General features: G+C 42.2%; 1 protein-coding gene across 1 annotated transcript; it reads right to left on the reverse strand.

Annotated features, from left to right (window-relative positions):
- Positions 1 to 4,122: 4,122 nt before the first annotated feature.
- shisa3 (shisa family member 3) lies at positions 4,123 to 10,692 on the reverse strand. Its single transcript, XM_070863233.1, has 2 exons — positions 9,735 to 10,692; positions 4,123 to 5,854 (listed from the first exon to the last, which is right to left on the reverse strand). Exons 1-2 carry the CDS (start codon positions 10,003 to 10,005, stop codon positions 5,325 to 5,327), a joined length of 801 nt encoding a protein of 266 aa, XP_070719334.1. The 5' UTR covers positions 10,006 to 10,692; the 3' UTR covers positions 4,123 to 5,324.
- Positions 10,693 to 12,971: the final 2,279 nt, after the last annotated feature.

The following is a 12,971-nucleotide window of genomic DNA, read 5'->3' on the forward strand; positions in this document are numbered from 1 at the left end:
ACTTACCCTCTGCTCCCCGTAACCCTTAATTCCCTTATTGGTTAAAAATCTATCTATCTGTGATTCGAATACATTCAATGAGCTAGCCTCAACTGCTTCCTTGGGCAGAGAATTCCACAGATTCACAACTCTCTGGGAGAAGAAATTCCTTCTCAACTCGGTTTTAAATTGGCTCCCCCGTATTTTGAGGCTGTTCCCCCTAGTTCTAGTCTCCCCGACCAGTGGAAACAACCTCTATGCCTCTATCTTGTCTATCCCTTTAATTATTTTAAATGTTTCTATAAGATCACCCCTCATCCTTCTGAACTCCAACGAGTAAAAACCCAATCTACTCAATCTATCATCATAAGGTAACCCTCTCATCTCCAGAATCAGCCTAGTGAATCGTCTCTGTACCCCCTCCAAAGCTAGTATATCCTTCCTTAAGTAAGGTGACCAAAACTGCACGCAGTACTCCAGGTGCGGCCTCACCAATACCTTATACAGTTGCAGCAGGACCTCCCTGCTTTTGTACTCCATCCCTCTCGCAATGAAGGCCAACATTCCATTCGCCTTCCTGATTACCTGCTGCAGTTGCAAACTAATTTTTGGGGATTCATGCACAAGGACCCCAGGTCCCTCTGCACCGCAGCAAGTTGTAATTTCTCCCCATTCAAATAATATTCCCTTTTACTGTTTTTTTTTTTCCCAAGGTGGATGACCTTACATTTTCCGACATTGTATTCCATCTGCCAAACTTTAGCCCATTCGTTTAACCTATCTAAATCTCTTTGCAGCCTCTCTGTGTCCTCTACACAACCCGCTTTCCCACTAATCTTTGTGTCATCTGCAAATTTTATTACACTACACTCTGTCCCCTCTTCCAGGTCATCTATGTATATTGTAAACAGTTGTGGTCCCAGCACCAATCCCTGTGACACACCACTCCCCACCGATTTCCAACCCGAAAAGGACCCATTTATCCCGACTCTCGTGTTTTCTGTTAGCCAGCCAATTCTCTATCCATGCTAATACATTTCCTCTGACTCCGCGTACCTTTATCTTCTGCAGTAATACACCACATCCATCGGTACACCTCTATCCACCATGCTCGTTATATCCTCAAAGAATTCTAGTAAATTAGTTAAACATAATTTCCCCTTCATGAATCCATGCTGCGTCTGCTTGATTGCACTATTCCTATCTAGATGTCCCGCTATTTCTTAATGATAGCTTCAAGCATTTTCCCCACTACAGATGTTAAACTAACCGGCCTATAGTTACCTGCCTTTTGTCTGCCCCCTTTTTTAAACTGAGGTGTTACATTAGCTGCTTTCCAATCCACTGGTACCTCCCCAGAGTCCAGAGAATTTTGGTAGATTATAACGAATGCATCTGCTATAACTTCCGCCATCTCTTTTAATACCCTGGGATGCATTTCATCCAGACCAGGGGACTTGTCTACCTTGAGTCCCATTAGCCTGTCCAGCACTACTCCTAGTGATAGTGATTTACCTCAAGGTCCTCCCTTCCCACATTCCCGTGACCAGCAATTTTTGGCATGGTTTTTATGTCTTCCACTGTGAAGACCGAAGCAAAATAATTGCTTAAGGTCTCGGCCATTTCCACATTTCCCATTATTAAATCCCCCTTCTCATCTTCTAAGGGACCAACATTTACTTTAGTCACTCTTTTCCGTTTTATATATCGGTAAAAGCTTTTACTATCTGTTATGTTTTGCACAAGCTTACTTTCGTAATCTATCTTTCCTTTCTTTATTGCTTTCTTAGTCATTCTTTGCTGTCGTTTAAAATTTTCCCAATCTTCTAGTTTCCCACTAACCTTGGCCACCTTACACGCATTGGTTTTTAATTTGATACTCTCCTTTATTTCCTTGGTTATCCACGGCTGGTTATCCCTTCTCTTACCGCCCTTCTTTTTCACTGGAATATATTTTTGTTGAGCACTATGAAAGAGCTCCTTAAAAGTCTTCCACTGTTCCTCAACTGTGCTGCCATTTAGTCTGTGTTTCCAGTTCACTTTAGCCAACTCTGCCCTAGTCCCCTTTGTTTAAGCATAGTACGCTCGTTTGAGACGCTACTTCCTCATCCTCAATCTGTATTACAAATTCAACCATACTGTGATCACTCATTCCGAGAGGATCTTTTACGAGGAGATCGTTTATTATTCCTGTCTCATTACACAGGACCAGATCTAAGATAGCTTGCTCCCTTGTAGGTTCTGTAACATACTGTTCTAAGAAACAATCCCGTATGCATTCTATGAATTCCTCCTCAAGGCTACCCCCGTGCGATTTGATTTGACCAATCGATATGTAGGTTAAAATCCCCCATGATTACTGCCGTTCCTTTTTCACATGCCTCCATTATTCCCTTGATTATTGCCCGCCCCACCGTGAAGTTATTATTTGGGGGCCTATAAACTACGTGCACCAGTGACTTTTTCCCCTTACTATCTCTAATCTCCACCCACAGTGATTCAACATTTTGTTCATTTGAGCCAAAATCGTCTCTCACAACTGCCCTGATATCCTTTATTAACAAAGCTATCCCACCTCCTTTCCCTTCTTGTCTATCTTTCCGAATTGTCAGATACCCCTGTATGTTTAATTCCCAGTCTTGGCCCCCCCTGCAACCACGTTTCTGTAATGGCCACCAAATCATACCCATTTGTAATGATTTGTGCCGTCGACTCATTTACTTTATTTCGAATTCTGCGTGCATTTAGGTAGTGTTTTAATACTAGTTTTTAAACCATGATTTTTAGTTTTGACCCCTCCTGCAGCCCCTTTATATTCATACATATTGTCCCTTCCTATTACCTTGTGGTTTACACTTACCCCAGTGCTACTCTGCTCTGTTGCCTCCTGCCTTTTGCATTGTTTCTTGGGGTCCTGTTCATCTGAGCTCTCACCCACTCTAACTAGCTCAGAGCCTTCTCCTGGGTTCCGAATACTGCTTGCATTGAGGCACCGAGCTTTCATGCTTGCCTTTTTATTACACTTTGACCCTTTAGAATTTTGCTGTACAGTGGCCCTTTTTGTTTTTTGCCTTGGGTTTCTCTGCCCTCCACTTTTACTCATCTCCTTTCTGTCTTTTGCTTTTGTCTCCATTTTGTTTCCCTCTGTCTCCCTGCATTGGTTCCCAACCCCCTGCAGTATTAGTTTAAGGCCCCCCCCCCTCCCAACAGCACTAGCAAACATTCCCCCTAGGACATTGGTTCCGGTCCTGCCCAGGTGCAGACCGTCCGGTTTGTACTGGTCCCATCTCCCCCAGAACCGGTTCCAATGCCCCAGGAATTTGAATCCCTCCCTTCTGCACCACTCCTCAAGCCATGTATTCATCTGAGCTATCCTGCGATTCCTACTCTGACTAGCTCGTGGCACTGGTAGCAATCCCGAGATTACTACTTTTGAGGTCCTATGTTTTAATTTAGCTCCTAGCTAATGAGTGAGAGACTAAAGGAGTAAATAAGGCTTTATTAGACCATTTATATTATTGCCTAACACTAGAAAATACTACAATCCATTTAAAAATACATCAAACTGTGGAGAACTATAAAGATCTGTATAATATCAACCAAACCTGTCAGATCTATGTCCATAACGCCTACTTAAGATCCAGTAAGGCCTGCTTTTTAAGGACGGTATTAAGGTCTGGTGGTAACCTGATCTTAATAATAACTTCCAATATGGGTGGACAGTATCGAATACCGCCCGGCGGTAATGACTGTAAATGTGTTTTTTTCGACGAAACTTGTATTTCTGGGCGGTATATGGGCGATTTGAGAGGAAACTAGCCCATAGGTAAGATCGAGAAGAAGTATGTCAGTCATTTGGTGCACTTAATCAGGGTTTCTCATTCAGAGTTGAGGTTGCGATCATTTCAAACAAGATATTCCCTGAGGTGAGAAGATAGAAAACTCTTTGGTAACCATTTTAGTCTGGGCTCTACATTCCTGCAGAAGGAAATGATCCCACCTCTGCTGAGTTAGGGTGGATACATCCTACTCCTTAGCACTAATATTGAACCACTGGTAGCTGAGGGAATGTGGAGTTTAAGATCAGAGGAGGTCTGTGTGAGTTTATCCAACCAAAGCCTGCAATACCTTTTACCCAGTCTCAAGCATAAAATAAAAATAGGGCATCAAAGAGAAGGCATGTTTACAATTCTATTTTGTATAATATGTTTTATTAAAACAATTTTAATTTCAGATCTTTAAGTTAACATTCATAATTTTGGAATAAACATTTTATAAAATACTCCTATGCAATATTTTTCCACTATACATTTAGTTTAGTCACTTAATTAAAGTAGCAAAAGTGATTACCAAAACAATTAGTAATTTAGGTGTATTGGAGATATGTGGAGGATGGGTCAGAATTAAGCAGCTGCAGATGCTTCCTCTATAAATTAATATTTTTTAATTTCAATAGATAAGTAAGGTATTCAATAGGGAAAAATGTAAGTATAGGATCAAATTTTAAAAAATCAATTTTTCCTTGAGTTGGCTGTGCTCAGATTTTTTTCACGGTTATCCCATGATAAATATTTATCCCTGGAAAGCTCTGGTACTTAAATTATAAGTAAGCTGAACTTGCAGGGACTAAAGATTGTTCTTTTCATCTTTTAAAACGATATATATATATATATATAATATAATATATATTATATGTGTGTGTGTGTGTGTATTTGTAAATATTTGTTTTTTGTAACTTGGATTAGTTTCATAATTCACACCTTCATTCTAGTGGGTGTGACTTTGATGGTTTCCAGTTGCCTATGGTCGCTAAATTGCAGAGTGCCAATATGGGGAAATATGCCACTTTCCATGGGCACCACATCCAAGGTGAAAGGTAGCTGGTTCAAAGTTGACTTAAATGTATTTGTTAATCCTATGGTACTGGGTGGGGGTCAAATTATTCTGACAAATTTAATAGCCATTTTATGTGTAAATTGTGAGCAAGGAAATACATTGTGAATTGTGACAGTGCGTCAAAATTAGCATGAAAAAGTACAATTTAAAAAGTTGGACCAAACGATCATATTCAAGGAACAGCTCAAAATAACCTTTAGCTCGGCGCAGAGCCAGGGAGGCCTATCAATATTGCCATATATCCAGTTCATCTGGAGGTCTAAAGGTCTACTGGGTGTGGGAACATGAACTTACACCCTCGTGTTTAGCACGGAGGCAGTTCTGGCACAGTATCCTGCTCCTGGTTGTCTCGCTGGCTGGGGAAATGCGAAACGACCCTTTCCAAAGGGGAGAGAGGACTGCTTCACGTCGCTGCTATCATTAAACGTGATTGCTTTCCAAAATACACTCTATAGCCCTGCCTTGCTGTATGTCACTTTTTCGGCGTTCTGCGCTGATGTGCTTTGAGTCTTCAACCGGTTCTGAGTGAAATCGTTGAAACTTTTGCCCGTTGTGAATGGCTCTGGCTGCAGGGTGTAAGTGAAGTACTGCTGGGGTACCAGGAATCCCTGGCCCTGGCTGAGATGCAGAGCCTGCCCGGCCTGCAGACAACCAGATGAGCTGTACGCTGGTGGAGGGGATGGGACGAGGCAGCCGTGTCCTGGCTCCGTTCTGCTGATGGAGAATCTGTGAATGGAGCCTCCAGTGGAGCTGGAACTGGTCGCGGTGCTCGATTGCCTGGACGGGGTCCTCAGGTTTGTAAAAGTTGAGATCATGGGAATGGTCTCTGTCTGATGGCTCCGCATTGAGAATCGCATTGGCTGCGGATTTGGTTGCTTGGGTCTAAGGCACGTACAGCAGTAAACTGCCACCAGGGAACCCAGGATGATGAAAGCAATAAATATGGAACCAACAATGAGAAACGGCACATAGATGGGTTCTGCAGAGAAATAGAGAATAATATGGAATTAGTAACCTGCTTAGGGAATGGGAAATGTAAACTGCAGGGTAATCATCAACATAGCCAAATGCCAATTATATTTATAGAGATGGATTAAACAGTATTGGATCAGTATTATATTAACATCGGTTTACAGACTCTACTAACGCATCCCTACTATCCAGAGCCCACCACTGTGAACATCAACTTATTTAATAAAATGGCATTTACTTACCTCATTGTCTAATGAATGAGAATAAATGCGTACAGGCGAGAAGAATTTCAATTGACCATTTCTCATCAGTGAAGGGACTTTGTTGTTGAACATATTTTGTATAAGTTGTGCAATTGACAATGTTTTCAAAACGTTCCAATTTTCTTCTACAGCGGTTAGATTACAAGGTGTGAAGAGAAATCTATCCGTCGCTTCGTATTGAATTTCCGGGCATTATTCTACCGTAAAACTATTTGTGGGTCACAGGGTAAATTACAGCGAAAGTAAAAACAGATTGATCCTAAATATAGAGCAGGCAAGTGCCAGATAAATACTCGGTCTGGGGACATGTAGAATCTACAACAGGCAACGCCAAGCGAGCAGATAGACGAACTTGAAATGGTAATCCAGTGTCTGACAGAAAAGGAACATGCAAAGCAATTTAACCAAATCATATACCCCGTTGAGCACAACTCTAATCCCTGCACCCGAACCGTTAAAATATTTTTTTAAACATCTTTGTATGTAAAATGTTGGGTTAGAAAGGGTAGTTGGCTGATGGTCTGAAAGCTGACACCGCTCTATTAACTCGTCAGTATCAGAACACAGTGCAATGGACAGTGTCTTCTTACTGTGTATAGAAAGATCTGTCCTGGAAAATATTCCAGGCAACGACACGTGAATCATTTTTAGAAGTAAGTGAGCTGTAGAGAGAGCCTAAAATACATTCTGTATCTCTGGTTAAGTGTAAACAGAAGTTACACAACTTATGTTGCTTCAACAAAATCTCCAAAACCAATCAAATGTTATCAACCTTTTTTTGTAAATTAAATTATACTAAATTGCCTTATTCATTCGTACTTGTTTACAACATGTGCTCATCGTTTCTTTATCTACATTTTGCACCTGAAATCGTGTTAAATGGTTAATATTTGTTTTATACATTAGATATTCTATTTAATACTTTGTATCTTGTAAACATGATTGTTTTAGCAATTTTGTTCGCGCCGTTTTTGTAAATGTATCTATTACTGAAAATGTTTCAACTAAAGGATTAGGGAATGCTACATTGATTTAATATCATTAAATATCGTTGACGTAAATCCCTAAAATTGCTAAATTCTCCAGAAACAACACTTGGAAAGGGAAATCGCAAAAACTTTTAAAAGTTAAAAATGCTTCGAATACAAGTTTGTTTTAATGATTCCTTGGATTGCAATTCTCTGCAGAATCAGATAGTGTAAAACTAGAGAACCCGCGGCAAATAGCAATAATGTAATTTTCTTTAAAAATAGTTACTGTGCAATTGACTATTTTTCAAACGAGGTTGTAAGAAATGTTCCCCGACAGCTCCCGCGGGTAGTTAACTAGAAATCCCGAGGATGAAAAACCTCGGTTCCTGCATTCCTCGTTTTTAGAAAGTCGTATATTTATTTCCCTATAATAAATACTTTCTCCTGAAATACTTTCACAATACGTAGATATTTAAAAACAAAACGAAAAAAACGTTTCAAATCACAATGTTAAGTGGCCCCAGTGTAGGATAGTGTCCTTCTACAGATTCCAAATCCCCATCAGCAGCGACTCTGCTCCCCGCATTATATTGCAACTTCCATATTTTAACGGATGCATTTGACATAATGGTGTTTAACTTTAATTTAAAAAAATAGTTTACTGTGTATGTAAATGATTTTCAAATAAGAAAAATTGCAGAATCTGCACTTTATTTCGTTTGCTTCGAGTATTTGGCCTCAGCCTTAGCACTTCCTCGGCGCGCAATTTTATTTCCGAAATAATTCTTTGGAAATGCATCCAGTAATAAAGCGAGATGCGGCGTTACTTGAGTTAATAACCCACCAGACTTGTTGTAGCTAAATGCCATCCTGCTGAAATGTACTTTTCCACTATATCCACGCCTTCCAGCTGAAGTTAGAAGGCTGTACATGAGTTATGGATTTTGACCGTATCTGCCATTTAGTCTGTTTCTAAACCAAGAATTCACCATGCATTTTTAAACGTTTTCCCACAGAGAGTGAATTCCTCTGCGCTAATCCCTCCCCTTAGTATCGGATATTAGATTTCAGTTGATAGTGTGCTGGGCCGAGCTGAACTTTGTCAATCTAATAGAAAGTTGAGAAAGTTTGAAACTGTGCTGGAGATCCCAGGAGATCCATCAATGTCACGTTCTGGGGATTGCGGTGGTATATGATATCAGGAAGGAATGCAAAACGAGACTGGATCTCTGAGGTGATCAACACAGAAGCTGTCATAGAGACACTCGTTTACCCTGGCTTACCTTTCCCTTTATACATGGGCCTAATGCAATTTCATGTTCATCTGATTCACTGAAAATTCACATCTCAAGCTAGCGCACCACTTAGATACACTATCCTTTTCTGGTGACCCATCCATCTCCTGCTGCAATACAATCTACTCGAAATTAAATCTATTCAATTTGACACCCCAAGCCTTGTGCAAACATCTTCAAAGTCTGGCATGGATCGGTTGAACTTGAATGTTAGTTTGGAAACGAATACTTTATTAACTGTCTTTAAATTATAGACTGAAAATTGCGGATGGCGGCAACATTTTAATTAATTAACTAAAATGTATTAAAAGCCCTTGGAATTTTCTACGCGTCTGAAGAACAATTTCCCAAGACAAAATGTTTGTCTGCAGAGAGCTCGCCACTCCAGCCCCATGTTCTAAAATGTAGATTGGCGAGTTCCAGGCTGATGTGCAGCAGAAAGTTGGTTAGGAATAACTATAGGCTTCATTTATCCCCGATCCTGGAAATTTAACTCCAGGGGGAATCCAAAACCAAATGCATCAAGTATTTTGAAGATATCCACCCGCTGTCGAGATCCTGCAGCCAGCCTCAATGGAGACTTTATATACAAACTATAAATACATTCAGTTTGTATTCACTTTAGCACAGGCAAGTGTGTGTTCAGGGGCAATGCTCCTGGCGATTTGTAGAGTCGCAAACACCTACAATATTCACAAATAAACAGATTATAACATGCGGTTTGAAAATAAACAGATGGCAATTGTTGAAGGAGAGAACTGCAAATGCAGAAACTGAAAAAAGTGCTGAATGCGAAAAAGTGCAGAATATAAACTGACCAGAAATAAAGTAATCGGAGGGAGATTAACTGGAAATGACAGGAAGCAGCCCGCGTGTATTGCAGGAACATTCATAAACCGAGAAAAGAAATAAGTTTATATTTCGGAGACCACAAATGCCAAATGTAATCCAGGATACGCGTGCTATATTTGAATAAATGTGTTATTTTCTGTTACTGCGGATAAGAACGAATTGATCCGGTGACTAAGAGTTCGTGAAATCCCCATTTCCCCAACACTGGTCTGCTAACGCTCTGTGTTTCGCTTCAGCACACACCAGTGTTGACTTTGCTGCGAGCTGTCATGGCCAGTTGACTCGGGCTAATTTTAGGTAACTAATGGTTTTCAATAGCTGTTATCAGCAGAAGTCTCTTTAACTGATCTTGCTTCAATCAAGTTCGATGGCTTTATATTGTAAACATATTCGATCTGTTTAACACCGAGCAGCAGTTACTCATTTAGGCAACATAAAATGGTCCGAACAACAGACATGCTTCTGGAATAAGGGCCCGGGTCCAAGTCTCCCGAGGTGACACTTACGTGCGGAGTAGTTTGGGCTGAGCTGGTCCCTGTGGTTGGTGCAGAGCCCCTGGTCCAGCCTGGCCTCGGCAGCCGCACAGCAATATCTCAGCGAACACGAGCCGCAGCAGATGGTGGCGTCCACAGTATCGTAATCCTCGGGGCACTGGAAGCCTTCGTGCCATTTGCCAGCACTGTCAATCCAGCCGTGGCAGAACTCTCCCTGGGCACCGCACATGCCAACATTGCAGGTGAAAAATCCAAGTACCAGACACGGCAACACACCCATCATCCTGACTCAGCTAACTGACAATAGCGCCTCAAGATGATCCTCTTTTACTTAAGTGCGACTGTTGGATTCAGCATTGTTTCATAAAAACTCATTTTACTTTTAAAAGTTCTCATCTGAGCACGAATACAGAGCTTCATAATAGTTCCAAATGTTTTTTTTATCTCGTGTAAATAAACGAAGTTTTGTTTTCAGTTGGCGGGTTTTGGCGAGTTTTTTTAAGTGGTGCTTTCCATTTCCTAAACAATGGTGAGTGCGCTCTTTAAAAGTGCAGCCCGCAGGAATGCAGTGAAAGTCTCATTGTTCCCCGCGCAACTCCAGGAAGCAATCCCCAGCAACACTCAGGTGACTTACTTCAGGACAATGCAAACCCATCTGAAGACTGAGCATTTGCTGTCTCTGCATTAGCACAATAGAAGGTTTATGCACAAAAAAAATTCAACCGTGCTTAAAATTATTTGCGAATCTGATCTCTTCTTCCAGCGCCTAATACATCGAATTGCCCGTTGCAGACGAAACGTTTCTTTTAACCATTAACCTATGACAACCAGTTGCACATACGCTTTTATCATCTCTCTTACTCGTTTAAATATTCTTGTGCAGTTACTGTAAAGTAGCTCTGGAGCTGGCTGCACTGATGAAGAGTTGTGTTCAGCAGCCTTGCTCTCACAACATGTCTTGCAGCTCATTGCCCTCGGGGGGGGAGGGGAGGGGCGCGCTGGCCAGCTGCAGACCCACCCGCGCGCCGGCCGGAGAGCCAATCAGCTGTCGGTGCGCGCGCTCCCGACGCAGGAGAGTGTGCGTGCGCGTGCGTTGTGAGCCGGGCACGTGCGTTGTGAGGGTAACTTTGAGGTGGGCGCGACTCCAAGTTCTGGCAATAAGCGTGCCTCAAATGAGAATCTTTGAGTGTCAGCTGTGGCTCAGTGGGTGACACACTCTCTGCATCAGAAGGTTGTGGGTTCAAGTCCCACTCCAGAGCCTTGAGTACATAAATCTAGGCTGACACTCCAGTGCAGTGCAGGGCTGAAGGAGTGCTGCACTGTCAGAAGTGCAGGTAAATGATCCCATGGCACTATTTCGAAGAAGAACAGGGGAACTATCCCCAGAGTCCGAGCCAATATTTATCCCTCAATCAACATAACAAAAACAGATTGTTAGCTAGAAAAGGGAGTGGTGTAATCATCAACTGTATGCAATGATAACCTGAATTATATATGACATTTAATCCTGTTGCTTATAATTAAGTCAGTGAGTAAGCTGTAACCAGACAGCATAGGATGAGAAAGAGGGTTGGCACGGTTGAATAGAGTGCAGCTAGCCTGGAAGCAAGGTCATATGTAGCTGCCACTGTGTTACATAGAAACATAGAAAATAGGTGCAGGAGTAGGCCATTCGACCCTTCGAGCCTGCACCACCATTCAATAAGATCATGGCTGATCATTCCCTCAGTACCCCTTTCCTGCTTTCTCTCCATACCCCTTGATCCCTTTAGCCGTAAGGGCCATATCTAACTCCCTCTTGAATATATCCAATGATCTGGCATCAACAACTCTCTGCGGCAGGGAATTCCACAGATTAACATCTCTCCGTGTGAAGATGTTTCTCCTCATCTCAGTCCTAAATGGCCTACCTCTTATCCTAAGATTATGTCCCCTGGTTCTGGACTTCCCCAACATCGGGAACATTCTTCCCGCATCTAATCTGTCCAGTCCCGTCACAATCTTATACGTTTCTATGAGATCTCCTCTCATCCTTCTAAATTCCAGTGAATAAAGGCCCAGTTGATCCAGTCTCTCATATGACAGTCCAGCCATCCCTGGAATCAGTCTGGTGAACCTTCGCTGCACTCTCTCAATAGCAAGAACATCCTTCCTCAGGTTAGGAGACCAAAACTGTACACAATATTCCAGGTGGGGCCTCACCAAGGCCCTGTACTTCTGCAGTAAGACCTCCCTGCTCCTATATTCAAATCCCCTAGCTATGAAGGCCAACATACCATTTGCCTTCTTCACCGCCTGCTGTACCTGCATGCCCACTTTCAGTGACTGATGAACCATGACACCTAGGTCTCGTTGCACCTCCCCTTTTCCTAATCTGTCTCCATCCAGATGATATTCTGCCTTCGTGTTTTTGCCCCCAAAAATGGATAACCTCACATTTATCCACATTATACTGCATCTGCCATGCATTTGCCCACTTACCTAACCTGTCCAAGTCACCCTGCAGCCTCTTAGCATCCTCCTCACAGCTCACACCGCCACCAGTTAGTGTCATCTGCAAACTTGGAGGTATTACACTCAATTCCTTCAGCTAAATCGTTAATGTATATTGTAAAGAGCTGGGGTCCCAGCACTGAGCCCTGACTCCACTAGTCACTGCCTACCATTCTGAAAAGCACCCGTTTATCCCGACTCTCTGCTTCCTGTCTGCCAGCCAGTTCTCTATCCACGTCAGTACATTACCTCCAATACCATGCGCTTTGATTTTGCACACCAATCTCTTGTGCGGGACCTTGTCAAAAGCATTCTGAAAGTCCAAATACACCACATCCACTGGTTCTCCCTTGTCCACTCTGCTAGTTACATCCTCAAAAAATTCCAGAAGATTCGTCAAGGATGATTTCCCTTGCATAAATACATGTTGACTTGGTCCTATCCTGTCACTGCTTTCCAAATGTGCTGCTATTTCATCCTTAATGATTGATTCCAACATTTTCCCCACTACTGATGTCAGGCTAACTGGTCTATAATTACCCGTTTTCTCTCTCCCTCCTTTTTCAAAAAGGGGTGTTACATTAGCTACACTCCAGCCCATAGGGACTGATCCAGAGTCAATAAACTGTTGGAAAATGATCACCAATGCATCCACTATTTCTAGGGCCACTTCCTTAAGTACTCTGGGATGCAAACTATCAGGCCCCGGGGATTTATCGGCCTTCAATCCCATCAATTTCCCTAACACAATTTCCC

This window comes from Pristiophorus japonicus, chromosome 2 (assembly GCF_044704955.1).
Source record: "Pristiophorus japonicus isolate sPriJap1 chromosome 2, sPriJap1.hap1, whole genome shotgun sequence".
NCBI classification, from domain to species: Eukaryota; Metazoa; Chordata; class Chondrichthyes; family Pristiophoridae; genus Pristiophorus; species Pristiophorus japonicus.